The sequence below is a fragment of the Plectrocnemia conspersa genome, unplaced genomic scaffold, assembly GCF_051122295.1.
Source record: "Plectrocnemia conspersa isolate PC_06_02 unplaced genomic scaffold, ASM5112229v1 ptg000014l, whole genome shotgun sequence".
Taxonomy (NCBI): domain Eukaryota; kingdom Metazoa; phylum Arthropoda; class Insecta; order Trichoptera; family Polycentropodidae; genus Plectrocnemia; species Plectrocnemia conspersa.
In genome coordinates, this window is record NW_028277178.1 from 17,011,897 (window position 1) to 17,038,474 (window position 26,578).

The following is a 26,578-nucleotide window of genomic DNA, read 5'->3' on the forward strand; positions in this document are numbered from 1 at the left end:
TTTACATATACATACATTTTCTGGATTCTCAAAGGCCGCATTTATAAAACTGGTTAAGACGCTGCAGTATTATTTATTTAAATATGGTTTAGTTGCATGTTGAAATATACAATATATTCTAATAAACGGTGGACGGGGCACTACCGGCCGTTGTCTTCCTGTCAAGGTCCACCAAAAGAACATGCCGCTCTCCACTGCCGTCACATCAGTGTTACCAGAGTGTCGCTAAGTTTTGACCATAATGAATGAATAAATAAACATATAAATAAAGATGAGAAAGAGCTGGAGACTAAAATTAGACCCCTATTATACACCTGAATGAGCAAAATTGTCGTCGGGGCGATTAATATAATATATATTTCAGATACAGGCGACTGACGCTCTAAGATAAAACGATACTGATGACATTCACTTGAGTTTCTGAAAAAAAAAACAATTCTAGTAACGATGAAGTTTTCAATGATGAGGAGCGAGAGAATTGTCATGACAACCTTGGAATCTAATAAAATATATTTTTATTTGCTAGTAAGAATCTGATAACTGGATTATTAGTACAATTAATTGATTTAAAATTAGTTTTAGACTTAGCTAATTTTAATTTATTTTTTTAAATTAAAAATTAGCCCCGAAAGTGCTAACCGTTTAGCTCCTCGGCGAGTGTCCGCCTCGACGGGCTGACCGTTCGCTCGTCCTTCTATCGCCTTCGCTGCTTCGCCGCGGACCAGGAGGCCAAAGTGAGTGTTTTTCACATCGCGATCGTCGACCTTCGGACCCTCGGGTGATTCACGCGCCGCGCTACGGCGGAAGGGCGGACGGCATGCTCGCGGGCGCTGTCATCGCATATTACTGTCGTTGCCCTGCTCCCGTCTATTTCCGTGTTTCGTGTTTCGTGTTTCCTTCGCGTCGTCGTTGTTGTGTCGCGAGACAGCCCCGCCCACGCGGCCCGAGACTCGCAATACCTAACAGACTTAAATGTCATTTGCATATTTTACACATTTTCCTAATTGATTCAATTTTCCTAATCGTTTTTCCTCCCTCGTAGATGTTGAACGGACAGAAAAACCGCTTCAAGACCGCCGGTCTCAGCGCCGAAGAATTGAGGAGACGGAGGGAAGAGGAAGGAATACAGCTGCGGAAGCAGCGCAGGGAACAGCAGTTGCTCAAACGTAGAAATGTTGTGCCATTGAATTCCGTCGAAGTGTCTCCTCAGGTATATGCATTATCTTGACTCCTTAATTTGTATTTTTTTAAATATTTTAATTGCAGAGATACAAATTATTTTTAAAACTTCGAAATCTCCTAGAATTCTTATATTCATTATATGTTTAAAGTGTGTATTCAGATTTTTATATCAGAATATAGTTAAACATAAAATGAAAATAAAAGTGTGATAACAAAATAACAATTTTTATTTTTATCAAAAACTATTTATTTATTCTTCAATATTGATTATATGCCAACGTTTCTTTCAATCTGCACAATATTTATGGAATGTACTATTTGGTGTAGTCTTCAGCTCACTAGACGATTTTGTCTTTATCTCTATTTAAACATAGCACTCTCACCAAAAAAAATTCAAAAATACAGATAGATAGAAAATCAATTTCAGTTTTACTAAAATATATCTAATTGTTAAATATTCGCAACTGGTATTAATTCTCTAAATTATATACTATTAACCTACTTAATATTATGCTATTTTAAAAATATAATTTAGCTCTGAATATTATTTGAATATGTTAATATTGTATAATTTATTTACAAACCACGAAGAACGTAATACTGATAGATAATAGGCAAATATTTATCAGCCTGTGTTGTTTATTTCTTAGTGATTGAATAAAAGTGTAGATAATTTGCTGATAAAAGTGTTGCTCATCGAACGAAACAATGATTTGGACATTGACGTTATCTTATGACTTATTTTAAAGAAATATGGTAAAAACAATATGCTTTGAGTAACAATCTGTATAAAAAATTTGAGATCGGAATTTTTGTCCAGGATAAAGAAATTTTATTTAGAGACACCTCTTGTCTCACAAACGAAATTATTTTATAAATTTGTATTAAAATTGCTTAGTAATAATATCAAGACTGCCCGTTGACAGACACATAAAATAGGCAGTTAAATCTGATACATTTGTATATCCTGTGTTGGTTTACTCCACTAAGGTGTCTGTTTTGAGAATTATTATTCATTGGTGAACTATTAATGATTGTATTTATATCCATGTAAAACTTTTTTTATTAACTGCTTAAGGATGTGTCCTGCCCATGTGCGGAATTTTCGAACTTAGCATTAGACCGACACCTTTCGTTTGCCGTTACACCGGGCGTGGGGGGGGGGTCGCAAATGAGCGTACTTTCATATGTTTTTTTTATTGTTTATTTATTATTTACCTAAAAATATTTCAGGCATAAAGTGGTTAATGAAGCTTAAAAATATGTGTTGACTTATAAAAAATTTTTTTTTGAAGTAGATATATTTAGGGATTCTATAGTAAAACAGAATCATTTAAATCTGATATAAATTGAAAACCCTAGAAATATTGTAGCACTATTAAAATTTTTATACGCTCGAAAGATTTTTTACAATTAGAATATATCTCCGGTTTAAAGACTGGCAACAGATAATGATTTGTTTCGATTTTACAAGGAGCAAACAAAAGACCTTGTGTTCAAAAATAAATATTTTATTATTATTGACAATGAAATCGTTTTATATATTTGTTTTTTTTTCTCTTCCATATTTTAGAAAGATGCTAATGGTGTTCCCGTATCTGACAACGTAACGCCTGAAATGGTGCAAGCGTTATATAGTGACCGTCTCGAAGATCAAATAGCGGCGACTCAAAAGTTTCGCAAACTTCTTAGCAAAGAACCTAACCCTCCGATCGAGGAAGTTATCAATACGGGTATTTTGCCTCGTTTTGTGGAATTTCTTAAAAATGACTTTAACTGCACCTTGCAGGTATTTTTATAATAAAACTATTAAACATTAAGTTTTTCTGTTGACTAATTTAATACTTGAAATTTCAGTTTGAAGCCGCTTGGTCTTTGACAAATATCGCCTCTGGTAATTCGGAACAGACAAACTTGGTAATACAAGCCGGTGCCATTGAAGTATTCGTAGCGCTCTTGGAAGGTCCGCATGAAGAAGTTTGTGAACAGGCTGTGTGGGCTCTCGGTAACATTGCAGGCGATTCTGCACAGTGTCGAGACCACGTCCTCGAGGCTGGAATATTGCCTCCCCTTTTAAAGTCAGTAAGATTACATTTTCATCGATGAAAACTTTGTAGATCCTGTCCATTAACTTATAACATTTTTTTTAGATTATTAAATAATTCTACTCGGCTTTCTACAATAAGAAATTCTGTGTGGACTCTTTCAAACCTTTGCAGGGGTAAAAACCCCCCTCCAGATTTTAACAAAGTTTCTCCAGGACTGCAAGTACTCTCCCAACTATTGTTCCACACCGATCCGGATGTATTGAGCGACGCTTGTTGGGCAATGTCATACTTATCAGATGGAACCAACGACAAGATTCAAGCCGTAATCGAAACTGGAGTTTGTCGAAGACTAGTCGAATTATTAGGGTATGTTGAAATAATCGTAATCATTATCTCCGTCGATTATTAATGTATTAAATAAATATTTATAGTTTCAATCAAATGAGCGTTGTTTCGGCTGCTTTGCGAGCCATCGGAAATATTGTTACCGGCGATGATGTTCAAACTCAGATCGTCATAAACTGTGGGGTATTGCCGTACTTGCGAAAACTAATTACCGGAATTGGTGACGACGTTCGAAAAGAAGCATGCTGGACCGTCAGCAACATAACTGCTGGAAACCGTTCACAAATTCAGGCTGTTATAAACGCAGACATTTTTCCAGTCTTAATCAAAGTTTTTGCTAACGATCCTTACAAAACTCGAAAAGAAGCCGCTTGGGCTATCACAAACGCAACGAGTGGAGGTTCTCCAGAACAAATAAGGTAAAACTGTATTTAGATTTTTATAAGTATTTTGTATACATATTTACATATTATAATGATGATATTTATGTAAACCTAATATAGTCCTTATTATATATTATAATTGTATTTTTGTATGATTGTAGATATTTGGCTGAAAACGGATGTATTCCACCATTATGCGAATTACTTACTGTTCAAGATCCCAAAACAGTGCAAGTGGCTCTAAATGGCTTAGAAAACATTCTTAAAGGCGGCGAACACTTTAACGAATCTATAAATCCGTACGCTGTAGCTATTGAAGGATGCTACGGTATGTTGAATTTTAACACATTACACACAACAATTTATTCCTATTTTATAATATGCTAATTTTCTTTATTACATTTTTAGGCTTAGACAAAATAGAATATTTACAATCACATAAAAACATTGAAATCTATCAAAAGGCCTTTGATATTATCGAACACTTCTTTGGATCTGAGGAAGAAGATGGCAGGATCGCTCCTAGCGTTTCCAGTACAAATGACCAATTTCAATTTAACTCTGACCAATCTGTACCTATGGGCGGTTTTCAATTTTAAAAATTGTAGTGTTGATATTAAAAGAACCTCAATCTCAAAATTTGTTTCAACATTTTTATAAACATATGTATAAACACATTTTTGTATTTGGTCAGATAATCTCATTCGGAATTTTGAGCTGTAATATCTTTTGATTACGTACAGAAATTAACAAAAAATAAATTGATTGATTTGTTTAACCTATATTACAATTCTTAATATGAATGGTAAAAAAATATAATTTACCGTAAATTTTAGTACATACATGTACCTACCTAATAGTTTTAGTGTGAAATAAATGACAAAACAATTCAAAATTAGCTTTCTTTGAAATTATATCGAAATATATACTTGAAAAGATTTAGAGGATTTTTAAACATATAATAAAGTAATAAAGAAAGGTTTATAATATAGTTTTTATAAATATTACTTTTCTGTCAATATCATATTTAGTATCCTAGTCATTTTTTGTATCAAAATATTTTGAGTAATCAGAATTATTATTTTTTTCCCATTCAATTGGATACTTTATGTTTATTGCTTTGCTAATGTTATATGATAAACTAACTCTTTTCATTATCGCAATCCATAAATTATGAATAATATAACAAAACAGCTTTCATTTTTCTTATGTGTGAATTTAATAGTAATACATACATATATATTACAACTTTTAACATGTATTTATTAAATTCACGCATTGAATTTGTATGTTTGATATTTTTAATGGATAAATTACCAATATGGACAAAGAACGCATTTTTCTTGTAATGTTAAAGAATTGTAAAAAAAATGTTTTGTGGGAGTTTATATATTTCCAATTTTATTTATTGTTAAATAAACACAATGCTTCATTTGTAACGGATGTTGTTATTTAAACCTATCTATATCTTAACCCAACGCCGTCCAACTGGCGGCCCGTGTAGCAATTCCTTTTTTAAAATGAAATTTAAAAATAACTAAAAAAGAGGGTCGGTGTGAAAATGTTTGTTCGTTTATCAAAGCATGGGGTATATCAACAGAAATGTCCGAGGTGATTTTTTAGACCTCCACCAGCAAAAGATTGCCCCCCGAAATGATTACAAAATAAAAAATGGCCTAGGAATAAAAGAAGTTGAACATCGCTGTCTTAACCCTTACCACTTAATTTTTTTCGATATTATTTGATGAGTATTAATTGATATAGGACCATACTTTTTAATTAAATAAATTATATTTTCATTAGCTTCATGAGTTGTACAACTTTTTATGGAATTCTGTGTAGCAGACATCAGAGAATATATAATTCAGTAAAATTATTATACGTTTTTATTTTTAACTCATTTAACCCGAACCTAAAAAACGCAAAGACTTAAAGCCTATCCAAACAGAGAGCGATGCGAAGGCGTGGCGAGGCGTTTTTATTTTGTAATACACCGAGTCCTTCGAGTCTCATTCATAAGATTCAATTATGCAGCCTATGATACTCTCCATAGTCTTCCCGGGTTTTATTTATGTCGTGTACCCAAATTCTTTGCCCTTTTTCTTATTTTTTAATAATAAAACAGTCAAAAATAAAATATCGTCACGCCTTCGCTTCGCCGCGAAAACGCAGTGAAAATGCCTCGGAATGCTTCGCGTTCGCTTTCTGTGTGACGAAACTCGAAGGACTCGATATATTACAAAATAAAAACGCCTCGGAACGCTTCGCGTTTGCTTTCTGTGTGACGAGACTCGAAGGACTCGGTGTATTACAAAATAAAAACGCCTTCGCTTCGCTCTCTGTTTGGAAAGGCCTTTAAGGAGCAGTCTTATATAAGCAGTCAGTGTGTTGATTCATGACCAGAAGTAAGACTATTGCATTCACTGTAACTCGGCGGTTTGTTTCGTGAAGCCTTCAACTGCTTCAATATATTCTAGTGTCACTACTCTGCTGTATAACTTGCGTTGTTTTAGAACCTTTTAATCCACCCGTACAATTGCTGAATTGGCAAATATGCATCATCATACTGAACATTGATTCGTTAATAAATATAAATATGTTTCACTTCTCAAAAAGTATGACAGCGCTATTGTTCGATGTTACAAGTGCGGCGGCTATTTTAAGCTACTGCTATGCCTAATTCATATTATTTGTAACATGGATGCTAATGTACGGGATAATAAGGCATTTTTATCGCAATTTTAAGGCTTCATTTGACTTACTTTTGTATAATGAATCTTGTATGAAAATGACCAGGATGAAATACAAATACCGTGCAATAAAAAATGTGAGTATGAAATTGCTGTTCAAATATAAAATTGCACATTTATTCCTAGATATTCAATCGAAATAAATAAAATATGAAATAAAAAAGGGGTGATATTAAATATTTTTATACAATTTATTTATGATAAAAATAAATTATTTATAATAAAAATATTAGTTAGATTTTATGTTTTATATAATTATCTGGAATTATTATTTAGTAATCAGTGGTACCAACATTGCCATTCTGCCAAGGAACTGTCATTCGATATGTCACTTCGATTAGAGGTTATTTTTTCATTATATATGATTTATATTATATAATGAAACAATTTTTATTGTTTTAATGATGTAACAGTTAATGGAATTGTATAGTTTAATTTATATACTTTTAGGTATTAAAATGTTTCAAAGCCTTGCATAAAGCACGAAAACTTATATTTGCTGGCGATCAAAGAGCTTTAAGCATAGTAAGAGAAAAGATTAACGAGGCGTTTATTACAAACAAAAGCGAAAGCAATGATAAAAAAATTAACGAGGTAATAGTTCAGCAGCTAGCTATTTTTTAATCTATTTATCTCAAAAAATATCATTTTTAGATGATAAAACTTGGATATGAAGTTGAACATGAATTGAGAACAACTGTTATTCAGGCTAAAGAAGTCGACCCTGGAGTATACCGTAAGTAGTAGTAAACTTCGAGTTATATAATATTGTATGTGACAAAATCATATTGCATTTTAGGATTACGAATTCTTCCAGACACGGAAAAATTGGATAATGTAGAATATAACGATTGTATTAGTGATGATTTAAAATGCAAGAATATAAATAGCAAAAAAAGTTCACGCGATAAAAAGTAATAGTTGATATTTAGGGATATTATTTAATATATTATTATGTAGTTTAATAAAAAAAACATTCTTTTATATATTGTTTATTTATTTTACGATACAACTTTCAAATCAATATTAACTTCCTTTAGCGAATTTATAACCCAATCGGGGTATGAATCATATGGATATAAATCAAGCATAAACTTCTTAACAAAATCTGGAAAAGTATCTTTTTTAATGTGTTCTCTCATAGTCCGCATTAATCTCATCTAAAAAAAAGAATATTAATAATATAATGGTATTTGGAGTATATTATGTTTTATAAAATAATATACTTGAAAAGCTATATTGTGGATAGATAATAAATGACATGAGACAGTTTCAACTGTTGCGATTGTATGAAGGTAAGCTCTTGTGTAATTCTTACACGTTGAACATTCGCACTCTCTATCAATAGGACTGAAGTCTTCCTGGTATATTTTATTTTTGAGACAAATTTGTCCCGTATTAATCAAAGCACAGCCAAATCTCTAAAGAGAAATGTCTTATTAGTTCAAAATTTCATAATAAGTTATTGGTGAGTAATAAATAACATACAGCAGTTCTTGTAGGATATACACAATCGAACATATCAACTCCCAGTGCCACACAAACCACTAAATCCACTGCTATACCGACACCCATAAGGTATCGTGGTTTATCAGCTGGTAATATACCGGTACTAAGATGTACCATTGGCCAAAATTCGTTTTTTGCTTCACCGCCACTAAAAATTAACTATGATAAGTATATTGATTATATAAATTTAATATTACAAAAATATATACCTTAAACCTCCAATAGCAAATCCGTTGACGTTTTTTGTGACATGTTCTTCAGCACTCTTCTTTCTTAATTCTGGATCTAACAAACCCTGAACTATTGGGAATATATTTTGCTCGGTAGGACGTTGATGCGCTTCGATACATCTGTCTAACCATCGCGATGTTCTATCGGTAGCTTCTTCAATACGATCTCGATCAGAATGAGTAGTTTGAACTACGTCATCTAACTGCATTATAATATCGGCACCTAAATAAATGCAAAAGAATATATACAAAAACAAATAAAATAATTAATTTAATTTAAGGTAACCAGATTTTGAAAATATCAAAGGATACTAAAGAAAATCGGATAATCAGTGCTCTGGGCTCTATAAAAAATGGTCTGGAACAGGGTTTCCAAAAGGAGGACGTCTGGTCACCTTAGTATATATAGTATACGATTAACATACCTATGCAATTTTGAATTTCTATACAATGTTCGGGTGTGAGCATTATTTCATTTTCATTGTATGGAGATTTAAACTTCACTCCTTCTTCGGTTATAGTGGCTAATTTCAACAATGAAACCATTTGAAAGCCTCCAGAATCCGTGAGTATCGCCCGATTCCATCCCATAAACTTATGAAGACCGCCAGCCTTCGATATAACAGAAATTCCTGGCCTATTTCCTAAGTGGTAGGTGTTTGACAAAATAATTTGGCAGTTTAACTTTTCCAATTGTTCAGGCAATATACCTTTCATTGTTCCCTGTTTCATCATTAATATTATAAGTTCAAATTTAATTATTAAATATCAATATAATGTTAATAAGTACCTGTGTTCCGACAGGCATAAAAACGGGAGTTTCTACACATTGATGCGGTAATTGCATGAGAGCGGTTCGCGCCCTTGTTTTTCCACATTTTGATATTATGTCAAACGTCAAAGGACGACCGTGAGCCATTTTGCTTATAAAAAGTTATTGTTTAATTTAAAATATAATATTTTATTTAAGAAATAAATCAACAAACTTTACTTGTATATTTTAGGGTTATAGTAATTTGACACATGACACATGAATCATGGTGGAAAGTCATATTCTTAATTTTGGCCGCAAGATTACTTACTACTTTAAATTATACTGTAAAAATAAATATTTTAGATCGAAAATAGACAAAATTAAATGTAGACTTTTAATTTGGCTTAAAAGTTTTTCTAGCAAATCTAAATTTAAAATCAAAATACGATTTCAGCTAAAAAATTAAGTATCGCCTTATGTTGATTTTTCAAGTCTTTAAATTTATATTGCTGTGTATGTTGGGGAATTCGTGGTGTAAAATATCACTACGCATTATGAATAAAGCGAAAAGCAGAGAGATTGGCTATTTAACTTTCTTGAAAATGTAGGAGCTCTTCAAAAGTTTCGTATGCTTTGATTGCAAAATTACACTCATTCGTAGGAAACCTTCCCAAAGATGTTCACAATTTTACCGCGACAAGGGTAGCTTGTATATTTTTGCAGCCCGTGAAAAATCATATTTTTAATTTAAATATTTTATTTTGAACATTTTATATGCTTTTCTATATTTTATAATTAGTTGTCAAAAGTTATGTTTGATATTTTTATTCGTAATTTGGCGACGGGAGGTGTTGGTGGCAATAAGACACAGACGAAGCCGTTGCAGTAGTATTTTTTATTGAATATTATTACAGTTATATGTTAAAACTTGAATGTGCGAGCGGACGGTGCGCGAGGCCTGCACCGGCTATGCGAGTCCACCGAAGTTGCCAAGAGAAGAGAGTCCGTCACGCCAATGCTACCAGTGTGCCGCCAAGTTTAGGCCATAATAAACATATTTTTTTAATAATAAACGAGACTTGCTAACAATTTCGAAGCTTCAAATGATATTTTTTTTATTGTAATAGCTGTTATTTTAGGATCGTTCAAAATTATATTAAGAATACAGGTCACTCAAAGAGTGATTTGAAATTTTATTTATTTGGGTTTCACCCGTATGCCACGTAAATACGGTCAAAGAACATGGTTGAAAATTGGCAGTTCTAGTTAATCTACAAAATTAAAAGTAATATAAATAAATAATATTACATATGTAAAAAATAATTTAAACGATAAAAACAATTGTAGATAAAGTTTAGGAAATTCTGAATTAAGAAAGTATTTTTAATTATATCCAGTAAAATGAATAATTTTGATGTGTATCGTTAGGTTGGTACGGTCTAGTTGGCATAGTGGACCAGTGTTGCCAACGCAGCAGCGTGACGGCGCCCATTTCCGGCGGCCATTTGCAACCGCTTGGGTGTGCGATTGCGTCGGTGGGTGGTTCGTTACGATTTGCTCGTCCATCGCCGATCTGAAAGGTTGCGTGGACTCCGTTGCCGTTGCGTCGAAGCGTCCGCACAACGGTGAGTAAGCGGCGATCTATCGCGGTGATTTCGTTTCGTAACTATAATAACGCGCATTCTTTCGCATTTCAGACATGGCAGAAGACCTAGACGTGGAGGCGATGCTGGAGGCTCCGTACAAAAAGAACGTTAGTATCGTTTCTCACATTTGGCCATATCTTCCATTGTCGGAGCCGTCGCTCCTTTAGCTCGTTAGGGAAACAAAAACTGCGAGATAATTTGTATTAGCTCATTTGAAATTTTTTCATAAAATGACATTTGGTCTCGTTTCTTTGTATTTATAGAACTTTGTGGTATTAGTCGAGCTCGCTTCACCTGCCTGTCGCAAAAGAGGTATTGCCTATTAAACAATATTTATTTCCTTACATTTCTTTCATTTTGTCATTTATACAACGATGGCGCGCTCTCCCGATTGTGCCCTTTTCGACTTTTTCAACTCCAAATAGCGTTTTATTTCCTATTTTACTAATTGAAAAACGCGCCTCCATATGGTACTATCACTAATCGAGCAATTTTTCGTTTGTACGTTTATGTGTAGAAAATATTTCTTTGTTTACCTTATGATAACCAAACAAATATTTGTTTGATAGTAAATATAAATCCAAGGACACATTAACCAATTCCCTAGATTCTTTGAAACCATCTAGAAGGACTGTCATACAAATTGAAGCTCTTTATATTTCTTTATACGTGATCCGCCTAGATCAAAAACGTTACATTGTAATTGAAGCAACAATTTCATCTTGATATTTAGCATTTTTCGATAAGACTAGCATTCGCAATGTCTCGTTATCGCTCATAGATATGCTTTTGATTTTGCAAATTTGATTAAAACTGGTGAACCCTTTGGGACTACTTTCTAAATATCACTGCATTACATAATCAAATATGTAATGCATTGATAATGTTTTCTGGCTTGATCAGCTACCCTATTTCAAAATTGTTCTATAATAGATTTTAAAATGCACTCAAGAATTTCTGCGGCTATATTAATATTTATTAATTTGTTTCTACATTTTATTTATTTGTATACAATTATAAATGACGTTTTTTAAGTAGATTCGATGCAGAGTTATTCATCGAGTGTTCACTGTTCAGACCAACGTTCACTCGCTGCCACTCATTCACGCTTAAGTTGTTTTGCTACATAAATACATTTATGATTTAAACAGGTGAGGTGCGAATGAACGGCGGCGAGTGAGCATTGGTCAGGACGGCGAACACCCCATAAACACAATAACACAAGTTATTGTGTTTGAACACGTTCGTTTTCCATGAAAATATAATTGTATATAAATGATTAAAATGTATAAACAAATGATCGAATAAATTTGACCCCCGAAAACAGGAAAGATTATTATCGACAAAGGATGTATAGTATTTTTTCTCCATCCCAGGAGTAGTCGATAAACCTAGTCTTTATTTTCTACGGTCAGTGCACAATAAAACACTTCTTAAACAAGTTCTTAAATTTTAGCCTTGTGATTTCAAAAAAAATAATAGAGTGTAGTGTTTGCTTATCTCAAACATGTGAACTGTTTCTTGGAACAAGACATGGTACTCAGTGATTGACAAAGGCTGTATAAATCATAATAAATATTAAGTATAAAATATTTATATATATGTATATTGCTTCATTGGTGTGATATATAGCTGCCGACTTGACTATGGGTATTAATTTTGTTTGAAAGTGGTATAAGTAGTTTTAGTCAGATAATAATATCCTCTTTTTATATTTATAATCACAGCTAATGTTTCACAATATCCTCATAAATTATTCAAAAGAAGTTAAACCGAAGAAATGTTTTTTTTTGAAAGTGGAATATGTTCATTTGTAATAATCATAATAGATGAGTTTTACTGCCTTTCGTACCTCATATTGACTATAATTACTTCACTATGCTAAATGTAAAGGAGAAATAAGATTGAAATATGGGTAAGTTTGATATTATTAGTAATTTATTTTTCATACTTGTTTATTTATAAATGATTGCAATTATTTCATAATAAAATCGATTATTCGTTTTCTTACAAGTCTTCATTTTAATTATTATTTTTTGCATTAAAAATACTTTCTAGAAAAGCCAACTTCAATTAAAATTAAAATTGCTATTGTTTTTATTTTTCGTAATTTTTTTTGTTGAAAGTGGTATTAGTCCATTTGAAGCTAAAAAATCGTTTATTTAGTTTACAGTTTTAAAAACATTACCTGAATTGATTAACGTTTGCCAATATTTTTAGGTTTATTCAAACGCAAATCCTTATATTTTTCAATGTATGAATAAATTAACTTATATCATTTTCAAAAATAACGGCTCATATGTAGAAATATATACTTGATATTTGTATCCCTATTTAAACACAACACTGTCAAGTAAACGATCTAGTCAGCAGTGATAGATAGCTTCTCTCTTTTTCTCAAAAGATCATATCCCTGCATCCCATTTTAAGGGTTAATGAATACAACTATTATTTTACTAAAGTATAACTTTTTATTTATATTGAAAGCATGTACTTTATTATGTAAAAACAAGAAATGTTCAACTTTAACGCTATTTGAAATTGAAAATTAAAAGTCGAAAATCTCAGAATTTTGAGCGTGTTAATTAGTTGACCACCACTATTTTTATTATCTTTAATTTTATGTAAGGTGTTGAGCGAGAATGAATGAATTTAATCGATTGAGTGGCTTTATACCCTTTAGTTGGCTCTTAATCCAGAGCTTAATATTAGGAAGTTGAGTTGGTATTGCTGATTTGGTGCGTTTTTGTTCAGGGGGTGTCTGACGGTGAGCTGCTACGAGATGATCTACTTGCCTTGCAAACTCACGATGGTGTAAAGCGACATATTTTTAACGATAACTGTTTGCTATTGAATTAATTTTCATATAAACTTTATACTATAACTATAGTAAAAAGGCTCTTTCTAGTTTCATACCGTGCGCCTCGAAGGTGATTATGTTCATAATTATTTTTATTAAATACACAAGTAACGTTTTCTCATTAAAATTATTAACAGTAGATTTAGATTCAATAGTTGTGTTGTTTTATACATTGAAGACAATACTTGATTTTACAATTTTCATGAAATAACTTTAAATTCATATTGCATTTTATTATGTTACTCGTCCAAAAAAAAAAAAAAAATACGTGTCCTTCACTGATACTTTGTATATGAAGCTGATGGGGTGTAATCTTTTGCAGAAGTTTTGCTGTGGCCGTCTCTGTTGTCATTGTCAATAGTGAACGGTAAGTTTGACTCGTCCCGTCCTATCCTCGAAATCAATCCCGTTCTCCAATTTTCACGTCCTTTCGATGTTCTCCGTCCTTGTCGGGATCTCCGAGGGAATTTTAAGCAGCGGAAATATACATTTACATAATCTGCTCGGTCGGCAGAAGTGATTTAATAAGATTAGGAATTAAAAAAAAATGTTAAAATTTCAAAGCAATGTGTGCTTTATTAGCGTAAATCATGCATTTGCTATTTTTTTTGTACTTTTTGCTTGTTAAATTCCTCAATTAATATAATATGGTTTTTGTTGGCGTGTCGCTGTGGCCGTTCTACTTTGCCTGCTTTGTGTGACAGGACGAGCATTCGACGTCCAAACATCGTCGCGACAAAAGCTCGGAGAGGCATAAGCATTCGGATCGCACTAAGGATTCCGGAAAGAGATCAGGGTGAGTGGTTTGATAATTAATGTATTCTATTAACTCTCATGTATATTATTATAAGCTCGTATGTGTAAAAATTGCATTGATAAGAACGAACACAATCTGAATTTTAAAAATATTTAAGTTTCCCACGTATACTTTAAAATTCTGATGATGTCTTTTTTTGGTTAAGAGGAATCATGTCTCACCAACTCGTGGGCAGACGGCCTATTAAGCTGACGACCATAATAAACACCGAAGGAAAAGAAGTGGAAGTCGAACGGCGAGAAGATCCCGAAGAGAAAGCGTTAGCGGATAAAATTGTCGGTTTATTTATCGAGGCTGGATATTTTCAAATCAATCACGAAATTAGTCTGTTTCACAAAATAACCAGTGGAATGGTTTGGTGTTTGCAATCGGCGAATTACGGATTCAACACGGACTCTTTCGCCGGATTCGACGAACAAACCAACATAAGGAATAAAATATTCTTGTCTGAGAAAATTATTAGGGTACTATTGAGTAAGACTGTCAAATGCCCGATTGTGATACAACCGCATCAGATATTAGGGTTGAACGTAGAGCATTTATTTCCTTTGATAAATTGGCTCGTCAATCATTGCTTAGAGTTGCAAAAGCATCGTAGGGACGATTTTGTTCGTATAGCGCGCCAGTTTTTAGATACAAAGAATTTCTCGACTCCTTTGAGCGCATCCGACGTTAGGTATTTGTCGTTAAAGCGTATTTTAGATATATACGCTCCACAAAGAAAATTTGTGTGGAATTATCCCAAAAAGTTAAAACAAAACGCCAAGTTTTGCAAATCTGAGTTTCAAAATGTTGTGTATAAAAATATTACTAACGAAGAGAGGAATCCGCCTATACTAGATTATCTCATACCTATTAAAGCCGATAAATGTAATGTGACAAGTGAGGAATTAAGAAGCATTCATTATGATGAACTTACAAGTGAGTTATTTATAAAGAATGCGCACGCTAACGAAGAAAACACAAAGGAACAAAACAGAAATATTTTTACACATTTTATTAAAAAACAAGACGTTTCTCAAGTTGCTGAAGATCAGCTCAGTGAAATTTTGAAAACGTCTTCATTCGATACTAATAAAACGTTTAAAAAAGTAGATACTATGATAAATGCAGTTGTTAAATTGGAAAGTGAATATAAATCATTATTAAAAACGGAAGAAGCTAAAGAATCTAAAGAGACGATTAGTGAATCTCCGCACAGTATTAATCGGATGTCACTGGACGAATTATATGACATTGAAAAACAGATTGATAGAGAATTATCTAAATTAAACGAAGATATAAATCTGCATAGTAAGGAAGAGTGGTCCAAAGGTTTGGAAAAGCAAGTGTTTAGAGAGCGTTTGAACGAGTTGCAGTCTCAAGTGATAATGACGACTGTTCAAACTAAGCAGCACTATGCGCATTACAATACGCTAATTGACATTCAAGCTTATAAAAATAAAGAAATCAACTTGTTGAATTCCGTCATAGAGAATTATGAAAGAGCAAAGTCGGCTAAGAATTATCAAGAGCAATACTTGAAGCAACTAGAGAACGTTGCCGAGTGGATAAAACAAACAAAGTCTAAGTTGTGCGTCAAGCACAACATTGCCAGGGGTAAAAGAAACGATGTGCACAAGCAGTGGTCGATTTTGATGCAAATGGAGAGGGATTATGCTAAAGTTACGCGAGATATTAAACTTGCTGTGTCGTAAAAAATGTATTTTTTTATTCATTTTGTATTTTTAATATGAATTAGAATAATGTTAAAAAAGCATTACACTTATGATAAACTATTGTATAAAAATCAATTGATTTGATTGTATGTATATTAGTATTATAGAACGAAGTTATGTGATTGTTTATGATTAATTTGAGCATTTATTATTATATTAATAACTAATTATGTATATTGTCAGCTTAAAAATTATCAAACATAATAATCCGTAATAAATTAAATATTTGGGATGGTATAATACAAAAATATATTTATTTTTGCAATGTAGCATTTAACCCTTTCATATAATTTATGTATAATGAAATATTGCGTTTATAATGTATAAATAATAATACATTAGATTCTTTAGCGGTGTTGTAATGCTGTGATTAAAAAAATCTAAAAGCAGCTTCCTAAATAAGTATTTTTCATTAAATGAAAACCTTAAAAAATTAACATTAAAATTCAGTTGGATTATGTTTAAAAGATATGTTTGTAGCTGTGATTTGTGATGACATTTATCTTTTCATATAAATAAATAATATAGTAAAAAAGTTTTCATTTTATTTCAATTAGTGTAATATGATAAAAACAATATTTTCTTGCAGAAGGAGCAGATCTCGCGAAAGAAGAAGGTCGAGAGATCGTAGTAAAGGCCGCAGATCGCGAGATAGAGAGGAAAAGCGCGATAAGGACAAGGACCGCACCGACAGAGAAAGGGAACGCGATAGAGGGGATAAGGATAAAGATAAGGATAAGGATAAGGATAAAGATAAAGACAAAGACAGGTACAAGCACGAGTATGTGGACTCGAGAAGGAGCAGACGACACAACCGCAGCAGGTCGAGAGGGGGTGAAGGAAGACGAGCGGGCGCCGTCGGAGCGGGGGGTGACATGAGCGGCGTTGAAGAATTAGCTCCCGAAGAACGCGACGCTCGTACGGTATTTTGTATGCAGTTGTCTCAGCGGATTCGCGCTCGGGACCTAGAGGAGTTCTTCTCTGCCGTGGGGAAAGTTCGCGACGTAAGACTTATAACGTGTAACAAAACGCGAAGATTCAAAGGAATAGCCTATATTGAATTTAGGGACACTGAAAGCGTGCCATTGGTAAGTTTGTCGTTGTATCGCTTCGATTTGCGAAAGTAATACTTTTATATATTTCATGATCATTTTTATTAAGTACCTTTTTCTTTTTATTCGAACAGGCTTTGGGTCTCACGGGACAGAAGCTGCTCGGCGTCCCGATTATTGTGCAACATACGCAAGCCGAGAAAAACCGAATGGGAAATTCGCTTCCCAATTTAGCGCCAAAGAACAACACCGGACCTACGAGGCTTTATGTTGGTTCTTTACATTTCAATATTACAGAGGACATGTTGAGAGGAATATTCGAACCTTTTGGGAAAATTGATAATATTCAACTAATGACCGACGGCGACACTGGAAAATCAAAGGGCTACGGATTCATTACGGTGAGATATATGCATATTTTATATTAAACCAATTTTAGCATATTTGTAGACCCAAATTTTGATAAAATTCACTATTTGGGGGGATATATATATGCAAAAGTATCAAATGCTACATTTATTTATTACTGTTCGTACTATTAAAAATGTTTAGTATAAAATGTATCATAACATTTATTATTCAATGTAAATATTTTTTTTTATATAAATTTGAAATTAATTTTGTTAATAAATTTGCAGTTTCATCATGCTGCAGATGCTAAAAAAGCTTTAGAGCAATTAAATGGTTTTGAATTGGCTGGGAGACCTATGAAAGTCGGAAATGTCACTGCACATCTTGAAGCAAATTCTGGCTATCATCGTTTCGATACCGATGAGCTAGATCGTGCCGGAATCGACTTAAGCGCCACTGGCCGTTTGCAGCTTATGTTTAAATTAGCAGAAGGTTCTGGACTTCAGGTATGTTTTAATTTATTATACATGTGTATCACAGAACTCATTTATATTTTACATGCTTCAAATATCATTTTAGGTTCCACCAGCAGCAGCATCTATGTTATTAGGTGCCGGAACCGGATTAGTGGCATCGACCCCCCAAATTACACCGCCCATCGCTACGCAATGCTTCATGCTCAATAATATGTTTGATCCGGCCATGTAAGTCAGATAATAATTAATAAAAATATTTCAGTTTTTTTAATGTATTATATTTCATCTTCCAGTGAGACAAATCCTAATTGGGATATTGAAATACGAGACGATGTTGTAGAAGAATGCATTAAACATGGCGGTGTGTTGCACGTCTATGTTGATAAAGCTTCGCCGCAAGGAAATGTCTATGTCAAATGTCCGACGATCGCAACAGCGGTAGCTTCCGTTAATTCTCTACATGGACGATGGTTCGCCGGAAGAGTGATCACAGCTGCGTATGTTCCGTTAGTAAATTATCATTCTCTGTTCCCCGATGCAATGACAGCGGTGATTCCTTTGAGTCTCTCGGGAATGAGAAGAAATGCTTAAGCGTCTCGTTTGGTTAATTGTACATTTTTTACTGTTAGATACTGTAATCTTGTGATTGGATATTATCGAGTATCTTCTTAAACTGTAAATATGGTTGTAAAACGTTAGTCTGTCGACCGATTGTGATTTTTATCTGTCGGATAGATGTAATTGGTTTTATTTGTTTGGTTAACTTGAGACGTTTATGACATTTATATATACTTTCATCTTTGTACCTGAAATGTACGGAAAGCGCCGATACAAGGATACATGATTTAATTTGTCTTTTATTTGATCCTTAATGTTTTTAGTTGTAAATGCATCTTATTAACATATATCTCATTCCACAAGGTGTGTCTATGTGTACGACTCGATTTTTTCAAGGTTAAGCAACTTGTCTGTAATATATTTATATTGTTTATATTTAAATAAATAGAAATGCGACCGAAGATGTTATTTTATTTCATTTTTACTTTCTTGTCGATGGGCCGATCAAATGGATTATTCGTCATATGAGAGATCATAAGTTTGATTTCTGATTCTACACTAAGCAAATTCTAAATAATTCTGCTATTAAAAATAGGTTCATTACTGTCGATTAACAATAAAATTATTTTGAATTTCAACAATGGAAGAAGTTCTAATAGAACTTCATAAATAAGCCATTAGGCTTAAAGCACATTAAGCATACACATTAAGCACACTCAGTCCAAATAATTCTCATACTAAGGAAAACCTTCAATATGCTCCCCAATAACACGGTAAATTGGGGATATGCCATTTGGGTGCGTGTAGTTGGAGGACTAGGAAATACTCGTACTTTTTTATAATAAGTACATACAAATCAGGTGCGTGTGGTGAAATTATATTTATTATATATATAATTTAATTAATAAAAATATAGATGAAACAAAGTATACAGTATTTAACGTACAAGGAAAACAACATTGGTGTATGATTAGGCTTTACCATATTTATGAAAGTAAACCGGAACAGCTAAAAAAGTCATTTCCGAAATTTTTACAATTGAAAATTTGGAATGTAGGATGCGGCGAAAGCTAAAAAGAGAGGTCGTAATCGTAAAAAAAGAAAGATTTTGTTTATTTTGGAATGTTTAGATATTTAAATTGGATGGCGGAATGTTGGTGATAGCTAAAAAGAAAAAAGGACATCTCTGAAATTTTGTGAAACCAGGATGTATGGTGAGCCTATGTATGATACAGTGTGCATCATTCCGAAGAATTACAAAACTTTTTTAAAGCTGATATAAATATATTTAAAAATTCCAACATTGAAGTAATCCAAAGATTTCAATTGAAAACATTGAAATGCATCACAGTAGGACCTTCCCGGACTCCTGGAATTCGCGGTTTCAATAATCGGGACGAGAAAATAGTGATGTTTTAACATCGATTATTTATATATTGATGATATTATTCCGTTATAAATCACAAGTTCTTTCTTATAGAAACAAGGTCAAGTTTCTAATTTTATTGCTTGTCCAAATCCTTTGTAGAAATTACAGAAAATGAAAGCATTTTTAAATCATAAAATAATTACCAACTCCGATGTAAAAATCAACTTGGATGTACCAAAGACATGTTTTATCTAACAAAGTAAATCTCATTTATCTATATTACTAGGGGTGTCTTATTTAAAAAAAAATAATAAAAATCATGAAATTAAATTACGAATGTGCGAATCAAATACAATCCGACAAAAAATTTGAGAATGCAGTCGGGGTAAAGATGAAGTCAGGTTAAATGTTTAAATAATGTATTTTTATTGTTGATAAAAATTTATTTGTTTTTGCTTAATGTATTTTGTTTTTAATTTTTTATTAAAGAAATAAACGTATTTTTTTCTATAATAATACTAAAAAATTCTGGGATTCTACGAAGTTTCAATCCCGACTCCCGGGATTGAAAAAATCCTCGGGAACAGCACCCACTAATCACAGGTTAAATCTGTTGTAGGAGGCAATACAACTCACTTTGTAATAATTATACTCATACACGTGGAAAAGATTATATATATGTTATAAAATCATTCCAATAAAAAGCATTTTATTTTTAATAGGATCATTTATTACTTTTACGTGGATATATTTTTAACATCAATCCATTTTTCGGTCTTAAAATTAATTCTCCTAAAAGTGTGATATCTTCTCTGCGATCGATGGATTCTATTCTATACTTTCTCAATATTGATGATAATACAACTTTTTCTTCCAGTATTGCAAATCGTTGACCTGAAAACATACAATTTAATAAAATAATGTAAGTATACACATATGTATATCCATATAAGCTATAAATAATATAGACACCTATGCAGTTTCTAGGTCCGGCACTAAATGGGATATAAGCATAAGGATGTCTTCCCCGACAATTATCAGGTAGAAATCTTTCTGGATCATATTTTTCTGGATTCGGGAACGCTTTTGGATCTCGATGCAACATGTATGTGACAATCAAGGCAGTTGTACCAGCAGGTACTAAATAATCGCCTACTGTGATATCTTCTTTCAGATAACGGCCTATGAGGGGCACACTTGGAAACAATCGAAGAGCTTCTTTTACACAACATTCTAAATATTTCATATCAAACAATTCTTGCATAGTCGGCTTTCTATCCGAATCGCCGTCGAATATCATATCTAACTCTTCAACAGCTCTATCTTGTATATCTTGATGACATCCGAGGAGATAGAGGCACCAACTTAAACCCGCCGATGTTGTATCGTGCCCCTAATGAAAAATTATTTTAAAATACATTCTACTTTATAAAGAAGCATTGAATTATCATATAATATACCTCAAACATAAATGTGTCCACTTCTTCTCTGATATCATCAATACTTAGAAGTTTCCCTTCATCTGAAGCTTCAATCAACAGATCTAAGAACGCGAGCTTTTTCTTCTCAAACTCATCATCATTTTTGTCTTCTTTCTCAGCTTTTTCCTTAGCTCTTTCTTCCTTCCTCTCTCTAATAACTTTATAAGAAAAACCGTGCAATATTTTGAGACATCGTTCATGAGCTATATAATCACTAGTCATTTTAAAAATCCAATTGGGCTGCATCCAAAGAGTGGACTGTCTGTTTAAGACGATGTTTCCAATTCTAAAAATATATTTCACACGCTCAGATCGAATAAACATTTGATTGATGCCGCATTTCCTCTTAGTTACATGGATGACCGAATACTAGAGGGGGTGATATGTGAGTACATCATAATAATACTCACTCATATATAGCTTTCACATATTCAGATTCACTGTTGCTTTGAGCGTGAACTTTTCGTCCCATCGCAGTCTCTGTAGGGAAACTTTCAGTATTAATAATGTATAATATATGGTAATTAAATTAAATTTGAATATGTACCACATATGATATCTAGTGTGCAAAGTGTAACATATGGAAATATGTTAAAAGCTCCGTTGCCTAATTCATTCTGCATTTTCGTTACTAATACTTGACTTTGTTCGAAGAATATGTCTATGAAATTGTCCAAGATTTTGAAGTGGAACGCTGGTGTTAATATCTGCAAATGTCTTGGCATGTTAATGAGTGATAATTAGTTGTAGATAGCAATGGTGCTGCGTGAATTGTGATTTGGAAGAGGTAGTACTCTAAAAAAATTAATATAAATATAAAATATCAATATCCTAAATTTTTAGTAATTTATTAATAAGCGCTATTCCTCGCTGGTTCGCATTGGTAAGATACACCGCTAAAAGTAGGGCCAGCGAGGAATAGTATTACCAACATTAGAACGATAGACCATTGGTATAAGTTGGTGACTAAGACCTGGGATTCGAATTCCATATGGGCTAACTACTATTGTGTCTAAAAAAATTAGTGATTATTATACAATTAAAATTTCGATTAATCATGACGTATAAGGGTTTCCTAGATTTTCCTAAACTCACGGTTAGATATTGTGATGAATAATTAAAAAAGATCGAGCTAGCTCGTGCATAGTGACATAGATTGAATCACTGATTTTGATTACAATCTGATGTCTCATTACTTACTTAGTACATAATTGTTGATTGTGTTTACCTGGTTGTAACGCATTGGACTAATGTTCCATGTTGCAACGAAAGATTTACAATAAGTAAATAAAAATCTATATTTTAAGTAAATGTAAATTTGTTTTACAGGTAATTTAGTTATATAGATAATAATTTAAAAATTAAATAGAAAAGTGGGACTTCTACAACTTATAAGAGACCCGCAGCCACCAATGAATAAGTGTTTTATATATTTATGAATAGTCTTACCTTTCTTCTGGCCTTCCATTTCGGCCCTGAACTCGTAAGAAGACCAGTGCCTAACCACGGCCTCAAATATATATACTCAATACTTTTGTTGATGCATTTGGCGTTGCTTAGTATTGGCTGCATTACATAAAATAAATATTAGTACCTTTGTTAGAAGAACAAATTCAGAGGACAAAATTAAGTTCCTTTGTAGTTTTAATGTTGTTTTTATATAAAGAGTTTCATATTCAATGTTTCCAAATATGTGTAATTAGGCATTTATTAAAAAATATGATTAATTAAATTTGTCTAAAATGACTTGATTTTTTGTATTGGAATGCAAATTTTTCACTCAAATGTAAAGTATTGATATAAAATAATGACATAAATGAAGTTAGAACTAGACCAAAAGTTAGATACTGCAATTTTGATTTGATTCTATTTCTCGACAATTCATATCATATTTTTATTCTCAATTAAATAGAAAACAGTCAAAATACGCATAATAATTAAGAAATCACAGTCAATAGATTGCTCTCTTTCGCCAATACTCATAAATAAGAAGGATATTTGGGTTATATCCCTATAAATTACTTCGCAAGTCAAGACATAAATACAATTCATAATATCGTCATCACGTTTACTTTTATTTTGAAGAATTTTATAAAAAATATATATTTATATAATATAATATGTTAATATTGCGAAAGTTACCTTCAGAATCTATTTAATTGTTATTATTTATTTATAAAAGAGCTTTAGTGTAGAAGAATGCGTGTGTGAAAATATTTTATTAGAAAAACTTGTGCACAGATGAGTAAAATAGTTGATTATTAGAGCCATACAAAAACTGGAATACATAAAAAATAAAAAATAAATTAAAAAAATAGACCCAATGATAATAGTATAACTATTTGATATGGTAATGTAACAATATTATTCAAGCCAATATAAGTACACTAGTCTCCCCAATAACACGGTAAATTGGGAACGAGCTATTTGGGTGCGTGTAGTTGAGGGACAAGAAAATACTCATACGTTTTTTGCAATACGTACGTACGAATCAGGCGCGTGTGATGAAATATTCTCTCTTTAGCTTGCTCACACATAAAGTAACAGGGACTCAATTAACACGTCCTCAATTTACCGTGATATTGGGGGGTCTTAATTAGATATATACACCTTTTTAGAACTTCTTGTAAGTAAACATTATATTTTCAGTTTTTATAGTGCATTTTTTTAATTTTTAATCACGTTTATATCACTGAAAGCAGGACAGCAAAACTATATATCTGGAAAATTGAGTAAAATAATGGATATTCTTAAATATGCACCTTTTTAGAAAGACGTTTTAAAGTACTGTCTATTAACTATGCTTTATAAATATAAATAGTTATCGTAAATAACAAGTCAGAATGTATAACGAAATTTTTTTAGATATACATGTATGTAATGAATTTTTTTCTTCTTCTAAAAACCAACTAGCTCAAAGAGCACAGTTGTGTATTATATTTTTAGTCTTTGTGTATACAAATATACCGTTGTAATATCTACTATCAAATTGTGCACTTTTTTTGCTTTGCAAAATTTATTCTATTGACATAGACATAATCCAAAACCGACGAATAAAAATAATTCCCTTAAAATCGCGGAAATTACAGAAATTACTCATATTTCAGAGTTAATATTGTGCAGCTGTGGACTTTCTCATTGACTTGTAGTGATATTTTTTATTTCTTCTAAGTCTATACGAATAATGCTTAGCTTTTATTCCGACTAAAGTAATTTAATGTGGTAATAGTTTTTGAGCATACTGAGTTGTAGTCTGGATTAATTAAAATGAGATTTCGTATTTAATTTGAGTTTGTAATACTTAAAAGTCTTTTTACTTTTTATTGTTTTTTTATAACATAATTAGGTGTGTATGAATATGTATTCATCATTGAAACCGTATTTTATGATTGTTCATAACTTTACGAATATATTAAAATATTTTATGAATATTTGGAAACTGTAATATTTGTATATTATAAGCAAAATATAATTACAATTATTATTGATTGTTTTTCTGGCGATCTATCAAATACTTTTTTGGAACGCGTGCTAGAAAAATATTGCGAAACCGCTGCCATATTTTATTACATTTTCTAAGTCTAAGCTAAAAATAAAAATAAAATCGATTTATTTATTTATTTTGTGTTCTATATATCTGTAATACATATATTATAAAAAGAAATTGTTTTTCAAATTTGTTGTTATGTTATTTTGATGCTAACGTTCATTTTAGTTATCAAAAATAAGTACTTTCGTGTTATCGGGGGGTCAAATTTATTGTAAAAAAATATTTATTCATTTGATTATATATTATTTTATGTTTAAACCTAACCTAAATGAATTAGCACAATGAAGGTCCAAAAACAACATTTAGTTTTAGAATATATAATTATATATTATATGTATATTTAAATAAAATGTATTAAATAACAGTAAAGTTCTAGAAAAAATTTTTTTTTATGCATATGTCATTTTATCTTTGAACGACAAATATAGTATAAGTCACTAGAATAATTAATTATTTTATTGAAAAAATATGATGTAGGGATATATACATATTTAAAAAAACGGAACATATCACACTTTACTGCTTAATTTTTTAATTAAAGTAATTAATTTTTGCTATAAAAGTATTAAATACCTCAACAGTAGAAGCTTCCGATACTAGAATGTATGGTTTTGTTCCCAACCAAGCTTTGTTCAGTCCTTGTCGTCTGCCCCACATAGCTCTGACTCCAGTGATCCTTTCGTACATTTCTAAAAATACATCGATATTATATAAACACGTTTAATCACAACATAAATAATTAGAATAATATATACAAACCATCATGATCGCAGTATAATTCAAAGCAATTTCCAAGAAACGGTAACGAGGCAGGTCCGGGTATTTTCCCAATCAGCTTCACCAATCTTCTCCTCTGCCAATTATAATAAGCCAGCGACAATGCTATCGCGATCAGAGATAATGTGACAGCCGGAGAAAATATTGGTATAAACGACAGAAAAGAGGTATTGAGTAAATTGTAAATTTTTGATATAATAGCCATGATGAGATTTTCAAAGTTCGCTTAATTTTCTCGAAACTATAATTGTTATACGCATAATATGTTAGCGTATAACAGTTCCGCGATGATCGGAAGATGAAAGATGTATGAGTTCGAAGTGTGACTGAGGTGTGACAGCAATCAGCCCCCTCCTACCCACTTCGTGACCAAGAATTGGTGATGAAAGTGAAACTTTGAATTTATTTTCGAGACGTTAAGAAACGAAGAGAGGAATTTAATTGGCGGACGTGAAAAATAAAAACAACTCATTACGAATGTATGTGAGTAAAGCTATAACTTTTTTAAGAGAACTGTTCTTGAAAGTGAATTTCAGTGTATTTAAAGTATACAATTATCATTAATATAAACTGATAATTTAATGTATTATTTACGTTAAGCAGTTTGTCATTTATGAAGAATTTTTATTTTTTGTTAATATATTTTTAATACGAGAAAAAATCATTGATTTAATTGCTGTATTTAAGTTGAATGAAATAGTTGATAATTAATTATAGTTATT

At 32.0% G+C, this 26,578-nt stretch overlaps 5 protein-coding genes and 1 long non-coding RNA gene across 12 annotated transcripts; 3 read left to right on the forward strand and 3 right to left on the reverse strand.

Annotated features, from left to right (window-relative positions):
• Positions 1-15: 15 nt before the first annotated feature.
• Positions 16-723, reverse strand: LOC148226384 (uncharacterized). The gene is made up of 3 exons (XR_015812162.1): positions 640-723; positions 315-420; positions 16-225 (listed from the first exon to the last, which is right to left on the reverse strand). It is a non-coding gene; the product is annotated as an uncharacterized LOC148226384 (long non-coding RNA).
• LOC148226385 (importin subunit alpha-6-like) lies at positions 645-5,397 on the forward strand. 2 transcript variants are annotated; one of them, XM_088203131.1, is made up of 8 exons: positions 645-974; positions 1,043-1,210; positions 2,756-2,971; positions 3,040-3,260; positions 3,333-3,596; positions 3,662-3,994; positions 4,120-4,286; positions 4,367-5,397. In XM_088203131.1, the coding sequence occupies exons 2-8, from the start codon at positions 1,043-1,045 to the stop codon at positions 4,555-4,557; spliced, it is 1,560 nt and encodes a 519-aa protein (XP_088059257.1). In that variant the 5' UTR covers positions 645-974; the 3' UTR covers positions 4,558-5,397. The 2 variants fall into 2 exon arrangements, with proteins under 2 accessions (XP_088059257.1, XP_088059256.1); XM_088203130.1 differs by having other exon boundaries at positions 645-734.
• A 1,607-nt stretch (positions 5,398-7,004) lies between these two features.
• LOC148226386 (complex III assembly factor LYRM7) lies at positions 7,005-7,694 on the forward strand. The gene is made up of 4 exons (XM_088203969.1): positions 7,005-7,051; positions 7,159-7,302; positions 7,363-7,444; positions 7,508-7,694. Exons 1-4 carry the CDS (start codon positions 7,034-7,036, stop codon positions 7,624-7,626), a joined length of 363 nt encoding a protein of 120 aa, XP_088060095.1. The 5' UTR covers positions 7,005-7,033; the 3' UTR covers positions 7,627-7,694.
• On the reverse strand, positions 7,685-9,545 carry Tgt (tRNA-guanine transglycosylase). 2 transcript variants are annotated; one of them, XM_088203967.1, is made up of 7 exons: positions 9,439-9,545; positions 9,238-9,370; positions 8,873-9,170; positions 8,427-8,670; positions 8,197-8,365; positions 7,935-8,129; positions 7,685-7,868 (listed from the first exon to the last, which is right to left on the reverse strand). In XM_088203967.1, exons 1-7 carry the CDS (start codon positions 9,477-9,479, stop codon positions 7,710-7,712), a joined length of 1,239 nt encoding a protein of 412 aa, XP_088060093.1. In that variant the 5' UTR covers positions 9,480-9,545; the 3' UTR covers positions 7,685-7,709. The 2 variants fall into 2 exon arrangements, with proteins under 2 accessions (XP_088060093.1, XP_088060094.1); XM_088203968.1 differs by having other exon boundaries at positions 9,238-9,489.
• A 1,147-nt stretch (positions 9,546-10,692) lies between these two features.
• On the forward strand, positions 10,693-19,140 carry Caper (RNA-binding protein 39-like protein Caper). Of its 5 annotated transcripts, none has more exons than XR_015812389.1 (8): positions 10,693-10,826; positions 10,899-10,954; positions 14,412-14,503; positions 14,670-17,330; positions 17,429-17,695; positions 17,933-18,151; positions 18,225-18,349; positions 18,415-19,140. XR_015812389.1 is itself a non-coding variant. In XM_088204791.1 (8 exons), exons 2-8 carry the CDS (start codon positions 10,901-10,903, stop codon positions 18,710-18,712), a joined length of 1,554 nt encoding a protein of 517 aa, XP_088060917.1. In that variant the 5' UTR covers positions 10,693-10,826; positions 10,899-10,900; the 3' UTR covers positions 18,713-19,140. The 5 variants fall into 5 exon arrangements, 2 of the variants coding, with proteins under 2 accessions (XP_088060917.1, XP_088060919.1); XM_088204791.1 differs by having other exon boundaries at positions 16,832-17,330; XM_088204793.1 differs by lacking the exons at positions 10,693-10,826; positions 10,899-10,954 and adding an exon at positions 13,602-14,074 and having other exon boundaries at positions 16,832-17,330.
• A 1,615-nt stretch (positions 19,141-20,755) lies between these two features.
• Cyp4c3 (Cytochrome P450 4c3) lies at positions 20,756-26,184 on the reverse strand. Its single transcript, XM_088204794.1, has 8 exons — positions 25,839-26,184; positions 25,653-25,768; positions 22,979-23,095; positions 22,077-22,236; positions 21,940-22,009; positions 21,509-21,815; positions 21,021-21,441; positions 20,756-20,942 (listed from the first exon to the last, which is right to left on the reverse strand). The coding sequence occupies exons 1-8, from the start codon at positions 26,059-26,061 to the stop codon at positions 20,773-20,775; spliced, it is 1,584 nt and encodes a 527-aa protein (XP_088060920.1). The 5' UTR covers positions 26,062-26,184; the 3' UTR covers positions 20,756-20,772.
• Between the last annotated feature and the right edge of the window lie 394 nt (positions 26,185-26,578).